Here is a 25,751-nt window from a genome sequence, read left to right on the forward strand (position 1 = left end):
GGTCTCCTGATTTAAGGAAGGATGTAAATGTGTTGGAAGCAGTTCAGAGAAGGTTTACTAGAATGATACCTGGAATGGGTGGGCTGTCTTATGAGGAAAGGATTGGACAGGCTAGGCTTGTATCCGTTGGAGTTTAGAAGAGTAAGAGGCGACTTGATTGAAACATATAAGATCCTGAGGGGTCTTGACAGGGTGGATGTGGAAAGGATGTTTCCCCTTGTGGGAGAATCTAGAACCAGGGGTCACTGTTTAAAAATAAGGGGTTGCCCATTTGAAGCAGTCCGTGTAGAAATACAGCAAGCCCTGGACAATATCCAGGCTTGGGCTGATAAGTGGCAAGTAACATTCGCGCCACACAAGTGCCAGGCAATGACCATCTCCAATACGAGAGAATCTAACCATCTCCCCTTGACATTCAATGGCATTACCATCGCTGAATCCCCCACTACCAACATCCTAGGGGCTACCATTGACCAGAAACTGAACTGGAGTAGCCATATAAATACCGTGGCTACAAGAGCAGGTCAGAGGCTAGGAATCCTGAGGCGAGTAACTCACTTCCTGACTCCCCAAAGCCTGTCCACCATCTACAAGGCACAAATCAGGAGTGTGATGGAATACTCTCCACTTGCCTGGACGGGTGCAGCTCCAACAACACTCAAGAAGCTCGACACCATCCAGGACAAAGCAGCCCGCTTGATTGGCACCCCGTTCACAAACATTCACTCTCTCCACCACCGACGCACAGTGACAGCAGTGTGTACCATCTACAAGATGTACTGCAGCAACGCACCAAGGCTCCTTAGACAGCACTTTCCAAACCCGCGACCTCTACCAACTAGAAGGACAAGGGCAGCAGATACATGGGAACACCACCACCTGCAAGTTCCCCTCCACATCACACACCATCCTGACTTGGAACTATATTGCCATTCCTTCACTGTGGCTGGGTCAAAATCCTGGAACTCCCTTCCTAACAGCACTGTGGATGTACCAACCCCACATGGACTGCAGCGGTTCAAGAAGGCAGCTCACCACCACCTTCTCAAGGGCAAATAGGGATGGGCAATAAATGCTGGGCTGGCCAGAGAAACCCACATCCCATGAATGAATAAAAAAAAAGACAGAGATGAGGGGAAATGTTTTCTATTTGAGGGTCATGAGTGTTTGGAATTCTCTTTCTCAACAGGCGGTGGAAGCAGAGTCTTTGAATATGTTTAAGGCAGAGGTAGATAGATTCTTGATAAGCAAGGGGAAGGTTATCGGCGGTAGGTGGGATTGTATAGTTGAGGTTACAGTCAGATCAGCCATGATCATTTGAATGGCGGAACAGACTCGAGGGGCCGAGTGGCCGACTCCTGCCCCTAATTCATGTGTTTGAATGAGAGTGAATTGGAGACCAGAAGAATGAGGAACGGGGAATGCGGGCGGGACTGGGGAATGGGGAAGAAAGGAAATTGGCAGCAAAGTTGAATCGGAACAGGATGGGGTGCGTGGATTGAGGGATGAGGAATGAGGGGCTGGGAGATTGAAGGGGAGGACAGGGAAGCAAAAGGCAGCATCTGCCACAACTGTACACTGACTGGGGTCAAACTGAATTCTCTGTGTTAAATATCGAACCTCTCTCTCTCTCTCTCTCTCCTACCCAACAGCAACAGCCCCCATATGACAAGGGAGCCTTCAGGATTCACATCAACTACCCCGCAGATTACCCCTTCAAACCTCCAAAGGTTACATTCAAGACACAAATCTACCACCCCAACATTGATGAGAAGGGACAAGTCTGCTTACCCATCATCAGTGCGGAAAACTGGAAACCTGCCACCAAAACGATGCAAGGTAAATACTCCCATAGGCGAGATAAAGCGTCTCTCCATCAGGGAACCATCTAACAGGGAGCACGGGGTTAGCTCTCTCTACATTATCCTGACAGTGTGTCCCCCCCCACTTTATACCCAGTGTCAGCATCGAGTGCTCCCAGGACAGGTACAGTACAGGTTAGATACAGTGTAGAGCTCCCTCTACATTACCCTGACAGTGTGTCCCCCACTTGATACCCAGTGTCAGTATCGAGTGCTCCCAGGACAGGTACAGTACGGGTTAGATACAGTGTAGAGCTCCCTCTACATTACCCTGACAGTGTGTCCCCCACTTGATACCCAGTGTCAGCATCGAGTGCTCCCAGGACAGGTACAGTACGGGTTAGATACAGTGTAGAGCTCCCTCTACATTACCCTGACAGTGTGTCCCCTCCCCACTTTATACCCAGTGTCAGCATCGAGTGCTCCCAGGACAGGTACAGTACGGGTTAGATACAGTGTAGAGCTCCCTCTACATTACCCTGACAGTGTGTCCTCCCCCACTTTATACCCAGTGTCAGCATCGAGTGCTCCCAGGACAGGTACAGTATGGGTGAGATACAGTGTAGAGCTCCCTCTACATTACCCTGACAGTGTGTCCCCTCCCCACTTTATACCCAGTGTCAGCATCGAGTGCTCCCAGGACAGGTGCAGTACGGGTTAGATACAGTGTAGAGCTCTCTCTACATTACCCTGACAGTGTGTCCCCCCCCCACTTTATACCCAGTGTCAGCATCGAGTGCTCCCAGGACAGGTACAGTACGGGTTAGATACAGTGTAGAGCTCCCTCTACATTACCCTGACAGTGTGTCCCCCACTTTATACCCAGTGTCAGCATCGAGTGCTCCCAGGACAGGTACAGTACGGGTTAGATACAGTGTAGAGCTCCCTCTACATTACCCTGACAGTGTATCCCCTCCCCACTTTATACCCAGTGTCAGCATCGAGTGCTCCCAGGACAGGTACAGTACGGGTTAGATACAGTGTAGAGCTCCCTCTACATTACCCTGACAGTGTATCCCCTCCCCACTTTATACCCAGTGTCAGCATCGAGTGCTCCCAGGACAGGTACAGTACGGGTTAGATACAGTGTAGAGCTCCCTCGACATTACCCTGACAGTGTGTCCCCCCCACTTTATACCCAGTGTCAGCATCGAGTGCTCCCAGGACAGGTACAGTACGGGTTAGATACAGTGTCGAGCTCCCTCTACATTACCCTGACAGTGTGTCCCCCACTTTATACCCAGTGTCAGCATCAAGTGCTCCCAGGACAGGTACAGTACGGGTTAGATACAGTGTAGAGCTCCCTCTACATTACCCTGACAGTGTGTCCCCCACTTTATACCCAGTGTCAGCATCGAGTGCTCCCAGGACAGGTACAGTACGGGTTAGATACAGTGTAGAGCTCCCTCTACATTACCCTGACAGTGTGTCCCCCCCCCCCCCCCCACTTTATACCCAGTGTCAGCATCGAGCAATCTCAGGACAGGTACAGTACCGGTTAGACACAGTGTAGAGCTCCCTCTACATTGTGCTATGTGAATTAGACTAGACTTTGAAGCACAGAAAGAGGTCATTTGGCCCAATGGAGTAATTCAATCTTTCTGCTACGCATGAGCCTCATCTCACTCTATTCGATCGATCTCACAGTGTCAGTATCTCCATCCCGGTGCTTGTCCCCTCCACATGCTCTGACCTCATTCTACTCTGCGCCACCCTATCAAAGGCCCTTTGAAAATCCAGATATATGACATCTACTATAGTCCCCTTGTCTACCCTTCCGCTCCTTCTTCCAAGAACACAATAAGGTTGGTCAAACATGACCTTCCCTTTTGAAATTATTCTGACTACTCTTTAGTATATCTTCAGTTTCTAAATGTTTATTTAAGTTCCCCTTGACTTGCTGACTCGTGGCAGTGAGCTAATGCGTCTTAACTTCCCCGGACTTGCTGCGTTTCCCTTTTTTCAACATCAGAATACCATCAGCTATCTGCCAATCCTGTGCCATTATTCCCTTTCTGAAGGCCTCTGCTATCCATTCCCTAACCTCTTTTACAATGCACCAATGCATTCCATCTGGACCAGGGGACCTTATCCTCTCTTATTCTGATTAGTTTATCAATTCTCCTGCCCCCCTTCGGTCTCAAATATCCTGATCTCTTCTTTGAAAGTCATGTCCTGACTTCCCGTCTCTCTGCTGTCCATGCCTGAGAGTTTATTGTGCATAATTCCATATTTAATTCATTGAATGGTTCGAGCACAGAAGGAGACCATTCGGCCCGTCATGTCCTTGCCAGCTCTCCACAACAGTAACTCACCCAGTCCCACTTCCCCCTGCCTTTTCCCCGCCGCCCTGCAAATATTTTCTCTCCAGATCATTCCCCAATTCCCTTTTGAGAGCCTCGATTGAATCTGCCTCCACCACACTCTCAGACAGAGCATTCCAGATCCTAACCACTCGCTGTGTGAAATAGTTTTCCCTCTTGTCTCTGTTGCTTCTTGCGTCAATCACCTTAAATCAGTGTCCTCTGGTTCCGGATCCTTCCGTCAATGGGAACGGTTTCTCCTGATCTACTCTGTCCAGACCCCCCCTCGTGATTTTAAACACCTCGATCAAATCTCCTCTCAACCTTCTCTTCCCCGAGGAGAACAGTCCCAGCTTCTCCGATCTATCCACGTTAACTGAAGTCCCTCATCCCTGGGAACCATTCTCCTGAATCTTTCCTGCAACCCTCTCTGACGCCTTCACATCCTTCCTAAAGTGTGGAGCCCGGAACTGGACACAATACTCCAGTTGAGGCTGAACCAGTGTTTTATACAGGTTTATCATAAATGTTTTTGTGCTCTGTGCCCCAATTAGTCAAACCAAGAATCTCATGTGCTTTATTACCCACTTTCTCAACCTGCCACCTTCAATATACCCCTCGATCCCTTCGCTCCCGCACCTCCTTTAGGACTGTACCCTATATAATATCTGTCCTCACTCCTAACTACCAAAATGTGTTGTTTTGAAGTTTCTCCTTCAACTTCCTAATTGTTTTTATGGCTTCTTTCCTACCATTTCATATTCTGTTTAGTCATCCTCTCTGGGAGAAGAGGAAGGAAGTCTTGCTGCAGTTGTATGGATCCTTGGTGAGACCACACCTGGAGTATTGTGTTCAGTTTTGGTCTCCTTGTTTAAAGAAGGATACACTGGCCATAGAGGGAGGCAACTAGGGTTCACTAGATTAATTCCCAGTTTGACAGGCCTGTCCAATGAAGAGTGATTGAGTAGACTAGGACTGCACCCTGGAGTTTGGAAGAACGAGAGGTGATCTCATTGAAACGTATACAATTCAGAGAGGGTTTGACAGGGTAGATGCATACGGACATGCGAATTAGGAGCAGGAGTAGGCCACTCGGCCCCTCGAGCCTGCTCCGCCGTTCAATAAGATCATGGCAGATCTGATTTGTAACCTCAACACCACATTCCCGCCTACCCCCGATAACCTTTCACCCCCTGGCTTATCAAGAATCTATCTACCTCTGCCTTAAAAATATTCAAAGACTCTGCTTCCACCACCTTTTGAGGAAGAGAATTCCAAAGACTCACAACCCTCGGAGAGAAACAGTTTCTCCTCATCTCTGTCTTAAATGGGCCACCCCTTATTTTTAAACAGTGACCCCGAGTTCTAGATTCTCCCACAAGGGGAAACATCCTTTCCACATCCACCCTGTCAAGACCCCTTATATGTTTCAATCAAGTCACCTCTTACTCTTCTAAACTCCAATGGATACAAGCCTAGTCTGTCCAACCTTTCTTCATAAGACAACCCGCCCATTCCAGGTATCAGTCTAGTAAACCTACTCTGAACTGCTTCCAACACATTTACATCCTTTTTAAATAAGGAGACCAATAATGTACACAGTACTCTAGATGTGGTCTCACCAATGCCCTGAAGAGTTGAAGCATAACCTCCCTACTTTTATATTCAATTCCCCTCGCGATAAATGATAACATTCTATTAGCTTTCCTAATTACTTGCTGTATCTGTAGGCTAACCTTTTGCGATTCATGCACGAGGACACCCAGGTCCCTCTGCATCTCAGAGCTCTGCAATCTCTCACCATTTCGATAATGTGCTTCTAGTTTATTCTTCCTGCCAAAATGGACAATTTCCCACTTTCCCACATTATACTCCATTTTCCAGGTGTTTGCCCACTCACTTAACCTATCTAGATCCCTTTGTGGCCTCCTTATGTCCTCTTCACAACTTACTTTCCTACCTCTCTTTGTGCCATCAGCAAATTTAGCTACCAAACCTTCGGACCCTTCATCAAAGTCATAAATTGTAAAAAGTAGATGCTGAGAGGCTGTTTCCTCCCCCCCCCCCCCCCCGGATGGAGTGTCTGGAACTGGGGGAGGGGGTGGGGGAGGGGGGGGGGTCACAGTCTCAGGATAAGGGGGCAGCCATTTTGGACTGAAATGAGGAGAAATGTCTTCACTCCGAGGGTTGTGAATCTTTGGAATTCTCTACCCCAGAGAGCTGTGGATGCTCAGTCGTTGAGTAGATTCAAGACTGAGATCGAGGGATTTTTAGTCACTGAGAGGATCAAGGCGATTTTCTGTAATTTCACTTTTGCCCTTATCTCTTTATTCACCTCTGCGTCATTGGCTAGTTCAGTGACTATATTTGCCTGGAACTCGATGGAAAGATTAAACACTGCACTGTCAGGTATAGCATGAGGGAGACGAGATGGAGAGAGTGAGGCACAGAAAGAGAGCTGGATACTGAGAGCCAGAAACTGAGGCAGCCAGAAATGAGAGAGAAAGAGTGAGAGACTGAGAGATAAAGAGTGAGAGACTGAGAGATAAAGAGTGAGAGACTGAGAGATAAAGAGACTGAGAGACAGAGAGAAGGAGTGAAAGACAGAAGGAGAAAGGACGAGAGACAGAGGGAGAGTGAAAGACAGAGAGAGAGAAAATGACAGAGAGACAGAGAGAAAGAGTGAGAGACAGAGAGAGAAAGAGACTGAGAGACCTGAGAGAGCGAGACAAAGAGTCTGAGAGACAGAGAGAGAAAGAGACTGAGAGAGAGAGAAAGAGCGAGAGACAGAGAGAGAAAGAGCGAGAGACAGAGAGAGAAAGAGTGAGAGACAGAGAGAGAAAGAGACTGAGAGAGAGAGAAAGAGCGAGAGACAGGGAGAGAAAGAGTGAGACACAGTGAAAGAAAGAGCGAGAGACAGGGAGAGAAAGAGTGAGAGACAGAGCGAGAAAGAGACTGAGAGAGAGAGCGAGACAGAGAAAGAGTCTGAGAGACAGAGAGAGAAAGAGACTGAGAGACAGAGAGAGAAAGAGACCGAGAGACAAAGAGCGAGAAACAGAGAGAAAGAGACTGAGAGACAGAGAGAGAAAGAGACCGAGAGACAAAGAGCGAGAAACAGAGAGAAAGAGACTGAGAGACAGAGAGAGAAAGAGTGAGACACAGCGAAAGAAAGTGTGAGAGATGGAGGGTGAAAGACCGAGAGAGAGAGAGACTGAGAGACAGAAAGGGAAAGAGACTGAGAGACAGAGAGAGAAAAAGACTGAGAGACAAAGAGCGAGAAACAGAGGGAAAGAGACTGAGAGACAAAGAGCGAGAAACAGAGAGAAAGAGACTGAGAGACAGAGAGAAAGAGAGAGAGACAGCGAGAGAATGAGTGAGAGACAGAGAGAGAAAGAGTGAGTTAGAGAGAGAAAGAGACTGAGAGACAGAGAGAGAAAGAGACAGAGAGAGAAAGAGTGAGAGACAGAGAGAGAAAGAGTGAGAGACCGAGAGACAAAGACCAAGAGACAGAGAGGGAAAGAGTGAGATAGAGAGAGAAAGAGACTGAGAGACAGAGAGAGACAGAGAAAGAGACTGAGAGACGGAGAAAGAGCGAGAGACAGAGAGTGAAAGAGACAGAGAGAGAATGAGTGAGAGACAGAGAGAGAAAGAGACCAAGAGACAGAGAGAGAAAGAGTGAGATAGAGAGAGAAAGAGACTGAGAGACAGAGAGAGACAGAGATAGAGACTGAGAGACGGAGAAAGAGCGAGAGACAGAGAGTGAAGGAGACCGAGAGACAGAGAGAGAAAGAGTGAGACACAGAGAAAGAAAGAGACTGAGAGACGGAGAGAGAAAGAGACCGAGAGACAGAGAGAGAGAGACAGAGAGACAGAGAGAGAAAGCGTGAGACACAGAGAAAGAAACAGACTGAGAGACAGAAAGAAAGAGACAGAGAGAAGAAGAGAAAGAGAACAAGAGACAGAGAGGGAAACAGACTGAGAGACAGAGAGAAAGGGAGCAAGAGACAGAGAGAGAGACAGACTGAGAGACAGAGAGAGAAAGGGAGCAAGAGACAGAGAGAGAGACAGACTGAGAGACAGAGAGAGAAAGAGACTGAGAGACAGAGAGAGAAAGAGACTGAGAGAGAAAGAAAGGGAGCAAAAGACAGAGAGAGAGACAGACTGAGAGACAGAGAGTGAGAGAGGGAGAGAGAGGGGGAGAAAGAGACTGAGAGGCAGAGAGAGAAAGTGTGAATGACAGAGAGAAGAAAGAGACTGAGAGACAGCTAGAAAGAGCAAGAGATAGAGAGAAAGAGTGACAGACAGAGTGAGAAAGAGGGAAAGAACGATAGAGAGGGAGAGAAAGAGACTGAGAGACAAGGAGAAAGAGCGATAGAAAGCGGGAAAGACAGAGTGAGAGTGAGAGACAGAGAAGGAGAGTGAGAGACAGAGACAGCAAGTGTGAAATACTGAGAGAGACAGAGTGAGAGACAGAGAGAGAATGAGTGAGAGGCAGAGAGGGAATGAGTGAGAGGCAGAGAGAGAAAGACCGAGAGACAGAGAGAGAAAGTGTGAAAGACAGGGAGTGAAAGAGACAGAGAGGAACAGTGAGTGACAGAGAGAAAGTGAGAGACAGAGAGAGTAATAGTGAAAGACAGAGAGGTAAAGAGTTACGGTCAAAGAGATAAAGAGACTGACAGAAAGAGCGAGAGACAGAGAGATAAAAAGTGAGGGACAGAAAGAGAATTGGTGAAAGAGAGAGACAAAGAGTGAAAGACAGTAAGCGAAAGAGCGAGAGACAGAGAGAGAAAGATTGAACAACAGAGAGAGAAAGAGACCGAGAGACAGAGTGAGGAACAGCAAGAGACAGAGAGAGAAAGAGTGAGAGAGACAGAGAGAGAAAGAGACTGAAAGACAGCGAGAAAGAGCGAGAGACAGCGAGAAAGAGGAAAGACAGAGTGAGAAAGAGTGAGAGACAGAGAGCAAGTGTGAAATACAGAGAGAGACAGAGAGAAAGAGACTGAGAGACAGAGAAAGAATGAGCGAGAGACAGAGAGAGAAAGATTGAAAGACAGAGAGAAAGAGACCGAGAGACAGAGTGAGGAACAGCAAGAGACAGAGGGAGAAAGAGTGAGAGACAGCGAGAAAGAGCGAGAGACAGCGAGAAAGAGCAAAGACAGAGTGAGAAAGAGTGAGAGACAGAGAGCAAGTGTGAAATACAGAGAGAGAAAGAGACTGAGAGACAGAGAGAGAAAGATTGAACGACAGAGAGAGAAAGAGACCGAGAGACAGAGTGAGGAACAGCAAGAGACAGAGAGAGAAAGAGTGAGAGAGACAGAGAGAGAAAGAGACTGAGAGAAAGCGAGAAAGAGCGAGAGACAGCGAGAAAGAGGAAAGACAGAGTGAGAAAGAGTGAGAGACAGAGAGCAAGTGTGAAATACAGAGAGAGACAGAGAGAAAGAGACTGAGAGACAGAGAAAGAATGAGCGAGAGACAGAGAGAGAAAGATTGAAAGACAGAGAGAAAGAGACCGAGAGACAGAGTGAGGAACAGCAAGAGACAGAGAGAGAAAGAGTGAGAGAAAGCGAGAAAGAGCGAGTGACAGCGAGAAAGAGCAAAGACAGAGTGAGAAAGAGTGAGAGACAGAGAGCAAGTGTGAGAGACAGAGAGAAAGAGACTGAGAGACAGAGAGAGAAAGATTGAACGACAGAGAGAGAAAGAGACCGAGAGACAGAGTGAGGAACAGCAAGAGACAGAGAGAGAAAGAGTGAGAGAGACAGAGAGAGAAAGAGACTGAGAGAAAGCGAGAAAGAGCGATAGACAGCGAGAAAGAGGAAAGACAGAGTGAGAAAGAGTGAGACAGAGAGAGAAAGAGACTGAGAGACAGCGAGAAAGAGCGAGAGACAGCGAGAAAGAGCAAAGACAGAGTGAGAAAGAGTGAGAGACAGATAGCAAGTGTGAAATACAGAGAGAGACAGAGAGAGAAAGATTGAACAACAGAGAGAGAAAGAGACCGAGAGACAGAGTGAGGAACAGCAAGAGACAGAGAGAGAAAGAGTGAGAGAGACAGAGAGAGAAAGAGACTGAGAGACAGCGAGAAAGAGCGAGAGACAGCGAGAAAGAGGAAAGACAGAGTGAGAAAGAGTGAGAGACAGAAAGAGAATTAGTGAAAGACAGCGAGAGAAAGTGTGAAAAATAACGAGAGAGACAGAGAGAGAAATAGTGAAAGACAGAGAGGTAAAGAGTGAGGGATAAAGAGATAAGGAGACTGAAGAAAGAGTGAGAGACAGAGAGAGAAAGAGACTGACAGGAAGAGTGAAAGACAGAGAAAGAGAGAGAAAGAGACAGAGATACAGAGAAAGAGTGAGAGACAGAGAGAGAAAGAGCGAGAGACAGAGAGTGAAAGAGACTGAGAGAGAGAGCGAGACAGAGAAAGAGACCGAGAGGCAGAGACAGAGATACAGAGAAAGAGCGAGAGACAGAGAGAGAAAGAGTGAGAGACAGTGAGGGAAAGAGACTGAGAGAAAGAGACTGAGAGAAAGAGACAGAGAGAGAGTGAGAGACAGAGAGAGAAAGACACTGAGAGAGAAAGTGAGACAGAGAAAGAGTAAGAGGCTGAGAGAGAAAGAGTGAGAGACAGAGAGAGAAAGAGACAGAGAGACAGAGAAAGAGCGAGAGACAGAGTGAGAAAGAGCGAGAGACAGAGAGAGAAAGAGTGAGAGACAGAGAGAGAAGGAGACCGAGAGACAGAGAGAGAAAGAGTGAGACACAGAGAAAGAAAGAGACTGAGAGACGGAGAAAGAGTGGAAGACGGAGAGAGAAAGAGACCGAAAGACAGAGAGAGAGACTGAGAGACAGAGCGAGAAAGTGACTGAGAGACAGAGAGAGAGAAAGAGATGACAGAGGGAGAAAGAGACTGGGAAACAGACAGAGAATGAGTGAGAGACAGAGAGAGAAGGAGTGAGAGAGAGAGCGAGAAAGAGACTGAGAGACAGAGAGAGAAAGAGACTGAGAGACAGCGAGAAAGAGCGAGAGACAGAGAGAGAAAGAGTGAGAGACAGAGAGAGAAAGAGACTGAGAGACAGCGAGAAAGAGCGAGAGACAGAGAGAGAAGGAGACCAAGAGACAGAGAGAGAAAGAGTGAGAGACAGAGAGAGAAGGAGTGAGAGAGAGAGCGAGAAAGAGACTGAGAGACAGAGAGAGAAAGAGACTGAGGGACAGCGAGAAAGAGCGAGAGACAGAGAGAGAATGAGCGAGAGACAGAGAGGAAGAGTGAAAGACAGCGAGAGAAAGTGTGAGGGATAAAGAGATAAGGAGACTGAAGAAAGAGAGAGAGACAGAGAGAGAAAGAGACTGACAGGAAGATTGAGAGACAGAGAGAAAGAGACAGAGATACAGAAAAAGAGTGAGAGACAGAGAGAGAAAGAGACTGACAGGAAGATTGAGAGACAGAGAGAAAGAGACAGAGATACAGAGAAAGAGTGAGAGACAGAGAGAGAAAGAGACCGAGAGGCAGTGAGAGAAAGAGACTGAGAAAGAGACAGAGAGACAGTGAGAGACAGAGAGAAAGACACTGAGAGAGAGCGGGACAGAGAAAGAGACTGAGAGACAGAGAGAGAAAGAGTGAGAGACAGAGAGAGAAAGAGTGAGAGACAGAGAGAGAAAGAGTGAGAGATAGAGACAGAAAGAGACAGAGAGACAGAGAAAGAGTGAGAGACAGAGAGATAAAGAGCGAGAGACAGAGATAAAGAGCGAGAGACAGAGAGAGAAAGAGTGAGAGACAGAGAGACAGAGAAAGAGCGAGAGACAGAGAGAGAAAGAGTGAGAGACAGAGAGAGAAAGAGACAGAGACGGAGAGAGAAAGAGACAGAGACAGAGAGAGAAAGAGACAGAGACAGAGAGAGAAAGAGTGAGAGACAGAGAGAGAAAGAGTGAGAGACAGAGAGAGAAAGGCACTGAGAGAGAGCGAGACAGAGAGAGAAAGAGACCGAGAGACAGAGAGAGAAAGAGACCGAGAGGCAGTGAGAGAAAGAGACTGAGAAAGAGACAGAGAGACAGTGAGAGACAGAGAGAGAAAGACACTGAGAGAGAAAGAGCGAGACAGAGAAAGAGACTGAGAGACTGAGAGAAACAGACTGACAGGAAGAGTGAGAGACAGAGAAATAGACAGATATACAGAGAAAGAGTGAGAGACAGAGAGAGAAAGAGACTGACAGGAAGATTGAGAGACAGAGAGAAAGAGACAGAGATACAGAGAAAGAGTGAGAAAGACACTGAGAGAGAGCGAGACAGAGAAAGAGACTGAGAGACAGAGAGAGAAAGAGTGAGAGATAGAGACAGAAAGAGACAGAGAGACAGAGAAAGAGTGAGAGACAGAGAGATAAAGAGCGAGAGACAGAGAGAGAAAGAGTGAGAGACAGAGAGACAGAGAAAGTGCGTGAGACAGAGAGAGAAAGAGTGAGAGACAGAGAGATAAAGAGCGAGAGACAGAGAGAGAAAGAGTGAGAGACAGAGAGACAGAGAAAGAGCGAGAGACAGAGAGAGAAAGAGTGAGAGACAGAGAGAGAAAGAGACAGAGACGGAGAGAGAAAGAGACTGAGTGACAGAGAAAGAGTGAAAGAGAGAGAGAGAAAGAGACTGACAGGAAGATTGAGAGACTGAGAGACAGAGACAGAGATACAGAGAAAGAGTGAGAGACAGAGAGAGAAAGAGACTGACAGGAAGATTGAGAGACTGAGAGACAGAGACAGAGATACAGAGAAAGAGTGAGAGACAGAGTGAGAAAGAGACCGAGAGGAAGATTGAGAGACCGAGAGAAAGAGACAGAGATACAGAGAAAGAGTGAGAGACAGAGTGAGAAAGAGACCGAGAGACAGAGAGAGAAAGAGACTGACAGGAAGAGTGAGAGACAGATACAGAGACCGCCAGACAGAGAGAGAGTGAGAGACAGAGAGAGAAAGACACTGAGAGAGAGAGCGAGACAGAGAAAGAGACTGAGAGACAAAGAGCGAGAGACAGGGAGAGAAAGTGTGAGACACAGAGAAAGCAAAAGACTGAGAGACAGAGAAAGAAAGAGACAGAGAGAAGAAGAGAAAGAGAACAAGAGACAGAGAGAGAAACAGACTGAGAGACAGAGAGAGAAAGACACTGAGACAGAGAGAGAAAGGGAGCAAGAGACAGAGAGAGAAATAGAGCGAAAGACAGAGAGAGAAAGAGACCGAGAGACAGAGAGTGAAAGAGACTGAGACAGAGAGAGAAAGGGAGCAAGAGACAGAGAGAAATAGAGCGAAAGACAGAGAGAGAAACAGACTGAGAGACAGAGAGAGAAAGACACTGAGACAGAGAGGGAAATAGAGCGAAAGACAGAGAGAGAAAGAGACCGAGAGACAGAGAGTGAAAGAGACTGAGACAGAGAGAGAAAGAGACCGAGAGGCAGTGAGAGAAAGAGACTGAGAAAGAGACAGAGAGACAGTGAGAGACAGAGAGAGAAAGACACTGAGAGAGAGAGCGAGACAGAGAAAGAGACTGAGAGACAGAGAGAAAGAGACTGACAGGAAGAATGAGAGACAGAGAGAAAGAGACAGATATACAGAGAAAGAGTGAGAGACAGAGAGAGAAAGAGACCGAGAGGCAGTGAGAGAAAGAGACTGAGAAAGAGACAGAGAGACAGTGAGAGCGAGACAGAGAAAGAGACTGAGAGACAGAGAGAAAGAGTGAGAGTCAGAGAGAGAAAGAGTGAGAGATAGAGACAGTGAGAGACAGAGAGAGAAAGAGCGAGAGACAGAGAGAGAAAGAGTGAGAGACAGAGAGAGAAAGAGCGAGAGACAGAGAGAGAAAGAGTGAGAGACAGAGAGACAGAGAGAGAAAGAGTGAGAGACAGAGAGAGAAAGAGACTGACAGGAAGAGTGAGAGATAGAGAGAAAGAGACAGAGATACAGAGAAAGAGTGAGAGACAGAGAGAAAGAGACAGAGATACAGAGAAAGAGTGAGACACAGAGAAAGAAAGAGACTAAGAGACAGAGAGAGAAACAGACTGAGAGACAGAGAGAGAAAGGGAGCAAGAGACAGAGAGAGAAATAGAGCGAAAGACAGAGAGAGAAAGAGACTGAGACAGAGAGAGAAAGGGAGCAAGAGACAGAGAGAGAGACAAACTGAGAGACAGAGAGAGAAAGAGACTGAGAGACAGAGAGAGAAACAGACTGAGAGACAGAGAGAGAAAGGGAGCAAGAGACAGAGAGAGAGACAAACTGAGAGACAGAGAAAGAAAGAGACTAAGAGACAGAGAGAGAAACAGACTGAGAGACAGAGAGAGAAAGGGAGTAAGAGACAAAGAGAGAGACAAACTGAGAGACAGAGAGAGAAAGAGACTGACAGGAAGAGTTAGAGACAGAGAGAAAGAGACAGAGATACAGAGAAAGAGTGAGAGACAGAGTGAGAAAGAGGCTGACAGGAAGAGTGAGAGACAGAGAAAGAGATTGAAAGACAGACAGAGATACAGAGAAAGAGTGAGAGACAGAGAGAGAAAGAGACTGACAGGAAGAGTGAGAGATAGAGAGAAAGAGACAGAGATACAGAGAAAGAGTGAGAGACAGAGTGAGAAAGAGACAGAGATACAGAGAAAGAGTGAGAGACAGAGAGAGAAAGAGACTGACAGGAAGAGTGAGAGACAGAGAGAGAAAGAGACTGACAGGAAGAGTGAGAGATAGAGAGAAAGAGACAGAGATACAGAGAAAGAGTGAGAGACAGAGAGAGAAAGAGACCGAGAGGAAGAGTGAGAGATAGAGAGAAAGAGACAGAGATAAAGAGAAAGATTGAGAGACAGAGAGAGAAAGAGACAGAGATACAGAGAAAGAGTGAGAGACAGAGAGAGAAAGAGACTGACAGGAAGAGTGAGAGATAGAGAGAAAGAGACAGAGATACAGAGGAAGAGTGAGAGACAGAGAGAGAAAGAGACCGAGGGGAAGAGTGAGAGATAGAGAGAAAGAGACAGAGATACAGAGAAAGAGTGAGAGACAGAGAGAGAAAGAGACAGAGATACAGAGAAAGAGTGAGAGACAGAGAGAGAAAGAGACTGACAGGAAGAGTGAGAGATAGAGAGAAAGAGACAGAGATACAGAGGAAGAGTGAGAGACAGCGAGAGAAAGAGACCGAGAGGAACAGTGAGAGATAGAGAGAAAGAGACAGAGATACAGAGAAAGATTGAGAGACAGAGAGAGAAAGAGACAGAGATACAGAGAAAGATTGAGAGACAGAGAGAGAAAGAGACAGAGATACAGAGAAAGAGTGAGAGACAGAGAGAGAAAGAGACTGACAGGAAGAGTGAGAGATAGAGAGAAAGAGACAGAGATACAGAGGAAGAGTGAGAGACAGCGAGAGAAAGAGACCGAGAGGAACAGTGAGAGATAGAGAGAAAGAGACAGAGATACAGAGAAAGATTGAGAGACAGAGAGAGAAAGAGACAGAGATACAGAGAAAGATTGAGAGACAGAGAGAGAAAGAGACAGAGATACAGAGAAAGAGTGAGAGACAGAGAGAGAAAGAGACTGACAGGAAGAGTGAGAGATAGAGAGAAAGAGACAGAGATACAGAGAAAGAGTGAGATACAGAGAGAGAAAGAGACTGACAGGAAGATTGAGAGATTGAGAGACAGAGACAGAGATACAGAGAAAGAGTGAGAGACAGAGAGAGAAAGAGACCGAGAGGCTGTGAGAGACAGAGAGAGAAAGACACTGAGAGAGAGAGCGAGACCGAGAAAGAGACTGAGAGACAAAGATCGAGAGACAGAGAGAGAAAGAGACCGAGAGGCAGTGAGAGAAAGAGACTGAGAAAGAGACCGAGAGACAGTGAGAGACAGAGAGAAAGAGACAGAGATACAGAGAAAGAGTGAGAGATAGAGAGATATAGAGACCGAGAGGCAGTGAGAGAAAGAGACTGAGAAAGAGACAGCGAGACAGTGAGAGACTGAGAGAGAAAGACACTGAGAGAGAGAGCGAGACAGAGAAAGAGACTGAGAGACAGAGAGAAAGAGACTGACAGGAATAGTGAGAGACAGAGAAAGAGACAGAGATACAGAGAAAGAGTGAGAGACAGAGAGAGAAAGAGACCGAGAGACAGTGAGAGACAGACAGAGAAAGACACTGAGAGAGAGCGAGACAGAGAAAGAGACTGAGAGACAGAGAGAAAGAGTGAGAGACAGAGAGAGAAAGAGTGAGAGACAGAGAGAGAAAGGCACTGAGAGAGAGCGAGACAGAGAGAGCAAGAGATCGAGAGACAGAGAGAGAAAGAGACCGAGAGGCAGTGAGAGAAAGAGACTGAGAAAGAGACAGAGAGACAGTGAGAGACAGAGAGAGAAAGACACTGAGAGAGAGGGAGCGAGACAGAGAAAGAGACTGAGAGACTGAGAGAAACAGACTGACAGGAAGAGTGAGAGACAGAGAAATAGACAGAGATACAGAGAAAGAGTGAGAGACAGAGAGAGAAAGAGACTGACAGGAAGATTGAGAGACAGAGAGAAAGAGACAGAGATCCAGAGAAAGAGTGAGACACAGAGAAAGAAAGAGACTAAGAGACAGAGAGAGAAACAGACTGAGAGACAGAGAGAGGATGGGAGCAAGAGACAGAGAGAGAAATAGAGCGAAAGACAGAGAGAGAAAGAGACTGAGACAGAGAGAGAAAGGGAGCAAGAGACAGAGAGAGAGACAAACTGAGAGACAGAGAGAGAAAGAGACTGAGAGACAGAGAGAGAAAGAGTGAGACACAGAGAAAGAAAGAGACTAAGAGACAGAGAGAGAAACAGACTGAGAGACAGAGAGAGAAAGGGAGTAAGAGACAAAGAGAGAGACAAACTGAGAGACAGAGAGAGAAAGAGACTGACAGGAAGAGTGAGAGATAGAGAGAAAGAGACAGAGATACAGAGAAAGAGTGAAAGACAGAGAGAGAAAGAGACCGAGAGGAAGAGTGAGAGATAGAGAGAAAGAGACAGAGATACAGAGAAAGAGTGAGAGACAGAGAGAGAAAGAGACTGACAGGAAGAGTGAGAGATAGAGAGAAAGAGACAGAGATACAGAGAAAGAGTGAGATACAGAGAGAGAAAGAGACTGACAGGAAGATTGAGAGATTGAGAGACAGAGACAGAGATACAGAGAAAGAGTGAGAGACAGAGAGAGAAAGAGACCGAGAGGCTGTGAGAGACAGAGAGAGAAAGACACTGAGAGAGAGAGCGAGACCGAGAAAGAGACTGAGAGACAAAGATCGAGAGACAGAGAGAGAAAGAGACCGAGAGGCAGTGAGAGAAAGAGACTGAGAAAGAGACCGAGAGACAGTGAGAGACAGAGAGAAAGAGACAGAGATACAGAGAAAGAGTGAGAGATAGAGAGATATAGAGACCGAGAGGCAGTGAGAGAAAGAGACTGAGAAAGAGACAGCGAGACAGTGAGAGACTGAGAGAGAAAGACACTGAGAGAGAGAGCGAGACAGAGAAAGAGACTGAGAGACAGAGAGAAAGAGACTGACAGGAATAGTGAGAGACAGAGAAAGAGACAGAGATACAGAGAAAGAGTGAGAGACAGAGAGAGAAAGAGACCGAGAGACAGTGAGAGACAGACAGAGAAAGACACTGAGAGAGAGCGAGACAGAGAAAGAGACTGAGAGACAGAGAGAAAGAGTGAGAGACAGAGAGAGAAAGAGTGAGAGACAGAGAGAGAAAGGCACTGAGAGAGAGCGAGACAGAGAGAGCAAGAGATCGAGAGACAGAGAGAGAAAGAGACCGAGAGGCAGTGAGAGAAAGAGACTGAGAAAGAGACAGAGAGACAGTGAGAGACAGAGAGAGAAAGACACTGAGAGAGAGGGAGCGAGACAGAGAAAGAGACTGAGAGACTGAGAGAAACAGACTGACAGGAAGAGTGAGAGACAGAGAAATAGACAGAGATACAGAGAAAGAGTGAGAGACAGAGAGAGAAAGAGACTGACAGGAAGATTGAGAGACAGAGAGAAAGAGACAGAGATCCAGAGAAAGAGTGAGACACAGAGAAAGAAAGAGACTAAGAGACAGAGAGAGAAACAGACTGAGAGACAGAGAGAGGATGGGAGCAAGAGACAGAGAGAGAAATAGAGCGAAAGACAGAGAGAGAAAGAGACTGAGACAGAGAGAGAAAGGGAGCAAGAGACAGAGAGAGAGACAAACTGAGAGACAGAGAGAGAAAGAGACTGAGAGACAGAGAGAGAAAGAGTGAGACACAGAGAAAGAAAGAGACTAAGAGACAGAGAGAGAAACAGACTGAGAGACAGAGAGAGAAAGGGAGTAAGAGACAAAGAGAGAGACAAACTGAGAGACAGAGAGAGAAAGAGACTGACAGGAAGAGTGAGAGATAGAGAGAAAGAGACAGAGATACAGAGAAAGAGTGAAAGACAGAGAGAGAAAGAGACCGAGAGGAAGAGTGAGAGATAGAGAGAAAGAGACAGAGATACAGAGAAAGAGTGAGAGACAGAGAGAGAAAGAGACTGACAGGAAGAGTGAGAGATAGAGAGAAAGAGACAGAGATACAGAGAAAGAGTGAGATACAGAGAGAGAAAGAGACTGACAGGAAGATTGAGAGATTGAGAGAAAGAGACAGAGATACAGAGAAAGAGTGAAAGACAGAGAGAGAAAGAGACCGAGAGGAAGAGTGAGAGATAGAGAGAAAGAGACAGAGATACAAAGAAAGAGTGAGAGACAGAGAGAGAAAGAGACAGAGAGAGAAAGAGACCGAGAGGAAGAGTGAGAGATAGAGAGAAAGAGACAGAGATACAGAGAAAGATTGAGAGACAGAGAGAGAAAGAGACAGAGATACAGAGAAACAGTGAGAGACAGAGAGAGAAAGAGACTGACAGGAAGAGTGAGAGATAGAGAGAAAGAGACAGAGATACAGAGGAAGAGTGAGAGACAGAGAGAGAAAGAGACCGAGAGGAACAGTGAGAGATAGAGAGAAAGAGACAGAGATACAGAGAAAGAGTGAGAGACAGAGAAAGAAAGAGACTAAGAGACAGAGAGAGAAACAGACTGAGAGACAGAGAGAGAAAAGGAGTAAGAGACAAAGAGAGAGACAAACTGAGAGACAGAGAGAGAAAGAGACTGACAGGAAGAGTTAGAGACAGAGAGAAAGAGACAGAGATACAGAGAAAGAGTGAGAGACAGAGAGAGAAAGAGACTGACAGGAAGAGTGAGAGATAGAGAGAAAGAGACAGAGATACAGAGGAAGAGTGAGAGACAGAGAAAGAGATTGAGAGACAGACAGAGATACAGAGAAAGAGTGAAAGACAGAGAGAGAAAGAGACTGACAGGAAGAGTGAGAGATAGAGAGAAAGAGACAGAGATACAGAGAAAGAGTGAGAGATAGAGAGAGAAAGAGACAGAGATACAGAGAAAGAGTGAGAGACAGAGAGAGAAAGAGACTGACAGGAAGAGTGAGAGATAGAGAGAAAGAGACAGAGATACAGAGGAAGAGTGAGAGACAGAGAGGGAAAGAGACCGAGAGGAACAGTGAGAGATAGAGAGAAAGAGACAGAGATACAGAGAAAGAGTGAGAGACAGAGAGAGAAAGAGACAGAGATACAGAGAAAGATTGAGAGACAGAGAGAGAAAGAGACAGAGATACAGAGAAAGAGTGAGAGACAGAGAGAGAAAGAGACTGACAGGAAGAGTGAGAGATAGAGAGAAAGAGACAGAGATACAGAGAAAGAGAGAGAGACAGAGAGAGAAAGAGACTGACAGGAAGATTGAGAGACAGAGAGAAAGAGACAGAGATACAGAGAAAGAGTGAGATACAGAGAGAGAAAGAGACTGACAGGAAGATTGAGAGACTGAGAGACAGAGACAGAGATACAGAGAAAGAGTGAGAGACAGAGAGAGAAAGAGACCGAGAGGCTGTGAGAGACAGAGAGAGAAAGACACTGAGAGAGAGAGCGAGACAGAGAAAGAGACTGAGAGACAAAGATCGAGAGACAGAGAGAGAAAGAGACCGAGAGGCAGTGAGAGAAAGAGACTGAGAAAGAGACCGAGAGACAGTGAGAGACAGAGAGAGAAAGAGACTGACAGGAAGATTGAGAGACAGAGAGAAAGAGACAGAGATACAGAGAAAGAGTGAGAGACAGAGAGAGAAAGAGACCGAGAGGCAGTCAGAGAAAGAGACTGACAGGAAGATTGAGAGACAGAGAGAAAGAGACGGAGATACAGAGAAAGAGTGAGAGACACAGTGAGAAAGAGACTGACAGGAAGATTGAGAGACAGAGAGAAAGAGACAGAGATACAGAGAAAGAGTGAGAGATAGAGAGAGATAGAGACCGAGAGGCAGTGAGAGAAAGAGACTGAGAAAGAGACAGCGAGACAGAGAAAGAGACTGAGAGACAGAGAGAAAGAGACTGACAGGAAGAGTGAGAGACAGAGAAAGAGACAGAGATACAGAGAAAGAGTGAGAGACAGAGAGAGAAAGAGACCGAGAGACAGTGAGAGACAGACAGAGAAAGACACTGAGAGAGAGCGAGACAGAGAAAGAGACTGAGAGACAGAGAGAAAGAGTGAGAGACAGAGAGAGAAAGAGTGAGAGACAGAGAGAGAAAGGCACTGAGAGAGAGCGAGACAGAGAGAGAAAGAGACCGAGAGACAGAGAGAGAAAGAGACCGAGAGGCAGTGAGAGACAGAGAGAGAAAGACACTGAGAGAGAGAGAGAGCGAGACAGAGAAAGAGACTGAGAGACTGAGAGAAACAGACTGACAGGAAGAGTGAGAGACAGAGAAATAGACAGAGATACAGAGAAAGAGTGAGAGACAGAGAGAGAAAGAGACTGACAGGAAGATTGAGAGACAGAGAGAAAGAGACAGAGATACAGAGAAAGAGTGAGACACAGAGAAAGAAAGAGACTAAGAGACAGAGAGAGAAACAGACTGAGAGACAGAGAGAGGAAGAGACTGAGACAGAGAGAGAAAGGGAGCAAGAGACAGAGAGAGAGACAAACTGAGAGACAGAGAGAGAAAGAGACTGAGAGACAGAGAGAGAAAGAGTGAGACACAGAGAAAGAAAGAGACTAAGAGACAGAGAGAGAAACAGACTGAGAGACAGAGAGAGAAAGGGAGTAAGAGACAAAGAGAGAGACAAACTGAGAGACAGAGAGAGAAAGAGACTGACAGGAAGAGTTAGAGACAGAGAGAAAGAGACAGAGATACAGAGAAAGAGTGAGAGACAGAGTGAGAAAGAGGCTGACAGGAAGAGTGAGAGAAAGAGAAAGAGATTGAGAGACAGACAGAGATACAGAGAAAGAGTGAGAGACAGAGAGAGAAAGAGACTGACAGGAAGAGTGAGCGATAGAGAGAAAGAGACAGAGATACAGAGAAAGAGTGAGAGACAGAGAGAGAAAGAGACCGAGAGGAAGAGTGAGAGATAGAGAGAAAGAGACAGAGATACAGAGAAAGAGTGAGAGACAGAGAGAGAAAGAGACAGAGATAAAGAGAAAGATTGAGAGCCAGAGAGAGAAAGAGACAGAGATACAGAGAAAGAGTGAGAGACAGAGAGAGAAAGAGACTGACAGGAAGAGTGAGAGATAGAGAGAAAGAGACAGAGATACAGAGGAAGAGTGAGAGACAGAGAGAGAAAGAGACCGAGAGGAACAGTGAGAGATAGAGAGAAAGAGACAGAGATACAGAGAAAGAGTGAGAGACAGAGAGAGAAAGAGACAGAGATACAGAGAAAGATTGAGAGCCAGAGAGAGAAAGAGACAGAGATACAGAGAAAGAGTGAGAGACAGAGAGGGAAAGAGACCGAGAGGAACAGTGAGAGATAGAGAGAAAGAGACAGAGATACAGAGAAAGAGTGAGAGACAGAGAGAGAAAGAGACAGAGATACAGAGAAAGATTGAGAGACAGAGAGAGAAAGAGACAGAGATACAGAGAAAGAGTGAGAGACAGAGAGAGAAAGAGACTGACAGGAAGAGTGAGAGATAGAGAGAAAGAGACAGAGATACAGAGAAAGAGTGAGAGACAGAGAGAGAAAGAGACTGACAGGAAGATTGAGAGACAGAGAGAAAGAGACAGAGATACAGAGAAAGAGTGAGATACAGAGAGAGAAAGAGACTGACAGGAAGATTGAGAGACTGAGAGACAGAGACAGAGATACAGAGAAAGAGTGAGAGACAGAGAGAGAAAGAGACCGAGAGGCTGTGAGAGACAGAGAGAGAAAGACACTGAGAGAGAGAGCGAGACAGAGAAAGAGACTGAGAGACAAAGATCGAGAGACAGAGAGAGAAAGAGACCGAGAGGCAGTGAGAGAAAGAGACTGAGAAAGAGACCGAGAGACAGTGAGAGACAGAGAGAGAAAGAGACTGACAGGAAGATTGAGAGACAGAGAGAAAGAGACAGAGATACAGAGAAAGAGTGAGAGACAGAGAGAGAAAGAGACCGAGAGGCAGTCAGAGAAAGAGACTGACAGGAAGATTGAGAGACAGAGAGAAAGAGACGGAGATACAGAGAAAGAGTGAGAGACAGAGAGAGAAAGAGACTGACAGGAAGATTGAGAGACAGAGAGAAAGAGACAGAGATACAGAGAAAGAGTGAGAGATAGAGAGAGATAGAGACCGAGAGGCAGTGAGAGAAAGAGACTGAGAAAGAGACAGCGAGACAGTGAGAGACTGAGAGAGAAAGACACTGAGAGAGAGAGCGAGACAGAGAAAGAGACTGAGAGACAGAGAGAAAGAGAAAGACAGGAAGAGTGAGAGACAGAGAAAGAGACACAGATACAGAGAAAGAGTGAGAGACAGAGAGAGAAAGAGACCGAGAGACAGTGAGAGACAGACAGAGAAAGACACTGAGAGAGAGCGAGACAGAGAAAGAGACTGAGAGACAGAGAGAAAGAGTGAGAGACAGAGAGAGAAAGAGTGAGAGATAGAGACAGAGAGAGACAGAGAGACAGACAAAGAGTGAGAGACAGAGAGAGAAAGAGCGAGAGACAGAGAGAGAAAGAGACAGAGACGGAGAGAGAAAGAGACAGAGACAGAGAGAGAAAGAGACAGAGACAGAGAGAGAAAGAGTGAGAGACAGAGAGAGAAAGTGTGAGAGACAGAGAGAGAAAGGCACTGAGAGAGAGCGAGACAGAGAGAGAAAGAGACCGAGAGACAGAGAGAGAAAGAGACCGAGAGGCAGTGAGAGAAAGAGACTGAGAAAGAGACAGAGAGACAGTGAGAGACAGAGAGAGAAAGACACTGAGAGAGACAGAGCGAGACAGAGAATGAGACTGAGAGACTGAGAGAAACAGACTGACAGGAAGAGTGAGAGACAGAGAAATAGACAGAGATACAGAGAAAGAGTGAGAGACAGAGAGAGAAAGAGACTGACAGGAAGATTGAGAGACAGAGAGAAAGAGACAGAGATACAGAGAAAGAGTGAGAGACAGAGAGAGAAAGAGACCGAGAGGCAGTGAGAGAAAGAGACTGAGAAAGAGACAGACAGTGAGAGACAGAAAGAAAGACACTGAGAGAGAGCGAGACAGAGAAAGAGACTGAGAGACAGAGAGAGAAAGAGTGAGAGACAGAGAGAGAAAGAGTGAGAGATAGAGACAGAAAGAGACAGATGGACAGAGAAAGAGTGAGAGACAGAGAGATAAAGAGCGAGAGACAGAGAGAGAAAGAGTGAGAGACAGAGAGACAGAGAAAGTGCGTGAGACAGAGAGAGAAAGAGTGAGAGACAGAGAGATAAAGAGCGAGAGACAGAGAGAGAAAGAGTGAGAGACAGAGAGACAGTGAAAGAGTGAGAGACAGAGAGAGAAAGAGACAGAGTCGGAGAGAGAAAGAGACTGAGAGACAGAGAAAGAGTGAGAGACAGAGAGAGAAAGAGACTGACAGGAAGATTGAGAGACTGAGAGACAGAGACAGAGATACAGAGAAAGAGTGAGAGACAGAGAGATAAAGAGCGAGAGACAGAGAGAGAAAGAGTGAGAGACAGAGAGACAGTGAAAGAGTGAGAGACAGAGAGAGAAAGAGACAGAGTCGGAGAGAGAAAGAGACTGAGAGACAGAGAAAGAGTGAGAGACAGAGAGAGAAAGAGACTGACAGGAAGATTGAGAGACTGAGAGACAGAGACAGAGATACAGAGAAAGAGTGAGACACAGAGAAAGAAAGAGACTAAGAGACAGAGAGAGAAACAGACTGAGAGACAGAGAGAGAAAGGGAGCAAGAGACAGAGAGAGAAATAGAGCGAAAGACAGAGAGAGAAAGAGACTGAGACAGAGAGAGAAAGGGAGCAAGAGACAGAGAGAGAGACAAACTGAGAGACAGAGAGAGAAAGAGACTGAGAGACAGAGAGAGAAAGAGTGAGACACAGAGAAAGAAAGAGACTAAGAGACAGAGAGAGAAAGAGACAGAGATACAGAGAAAGAGTGAGAGACAGAGAGAGAAAGAGACTGACAGGAAGATTGAGAGACAGAGAGAAAGAGACAGAGATACAGAGAAAGAGTGAGATACAGAGAGAGAAAGACACTGACAGGAAGATTGAGAGACTGAGAGACAGAGACAGAGATACAGAGAAAGAGTGAGAGACAGAGAGAGAAAGAGACCGAGAGGCTGTGAGAGACAGAGAGAGAAAGACACTGAGAGAGAGAGCGAGACAGAGAAAGAGACTGAGAGACAAAGATCGAGAGACAGAGAGAGAAAGAGACCGAGAGGCAGTGAGAGAAAGAGACTGAGAAAGAGACCGAGAGACAGTGAGAGACAGAGAGAGAAAGAGACTGACAGGAAGATTGAGAGACAGAGAGAAAGAGACAGAGATACAGAGAAAGAGTGAGAGACAGAGAGAGAAAGAGACCGAGAGGCAGTCAGAGAAAGAGACTGACAGGAAGATTGAGAGACAGAGAGAAAGAGACGGAGATACAGAGAAAGAGTGAGAGACAGAGAGAGAAAGAGACTGACAGGAAGATTGAGAGACAGAGAGAAAGAGACAGAGATACAGAGAAAGAGTGAGAGATAGAGAGAGATAGAGACCGAGAGGCAGTGAGATACAGAGAGAGAAAGAGACAGCGAGACAGTGAGAGACTGAGAGAGAAAGACACTGAGAGAGAGAGCGAGACAGAGAAAGAGACTGAGAGACAGAGAGAAAGAGACTGACAGGAAGAGTGAGAGACAGAGAAAGAGACAGAGATACAGAGAAAGAGTGAGAGACAGAGAGAGAAAGAGACCGAGAGACAGTGAGAGACAGACAGAGAAAGACACTGAGAGAGAGCGAGACAGAGAAAGAGACTGAGAGACAGAGAGAAAGAGTGAGAGACAGAGAGAGAAAGAGTGAGAGATAGAGACAGAGAGAGACAGAGAGACAGAGAAAGAGTGAGAGACAGAGAGAGAAAGAGCGAGAGACAGAGAGAGAAAGAGACAGAGACGGAGAGAGAGACAGAGACAGAGAGAGAAAGAGACAGAGACAGAGAGAGAAAGAGTGAGAGACAGAGAGAGAAAGAGTGAGAGACAGAGAGAGAAAGGCACTGAGAGAGAGCGAGACAGAGAGAGAAAGAGACCGAGAGACAGAGAGAGAAAGAGACCGAGAGGCAGTGAGAGAAAGAGACTGAGAAAGAGACAGAGAGACAGTGAGAGACAGAGAGAGA

General features: G+C 46.4%; 1 protein-coding gene across 3 annotated transcripts in view; it reads left to right on the plus strand.

Annotated features, from left to right (window-relative positions):
- LOC137345266 (ubiquitin-conjugating enzyme E2 L3-like) overlaps positions 1 to 25,751 on the plus strand; it is a 111,976-nt gene that overhangs the window by 62,609 nt on the left and 23,616 nt on the right. For all 3 annotated transcript variants that reach the window (XM_068008740.1, XM_068008741.1, XM_068008742.1), the window contains exon 3: positions 1,653 to 1,839. In XM_068008740.1, coding sequence (XP_067864841.1) covers positions 1,653 to 1,839 — 187 coding nt within the window. The remainder of the gene's footprint in view (positions 1 to 1,652; positions 1,840 to 25,751) is intronic.

The sequence above is a fragment of the Heterodontus francisci genome, chromosome 28 (genome assembly GCF_036365525.1).
Source record: "Heterodontus francisci isolate sHetFra1 chromosome 28, sHetFra1.hap1, whole genome shotgun sequence".
Taxonomy (NCBI): domain Eukaryota; kingdom Metazoa; phylum Chordata; class Chondrichthyes; order Heterodontiformes; family Heterodontidae; genus Heterodontus; species Heterodontus francisci.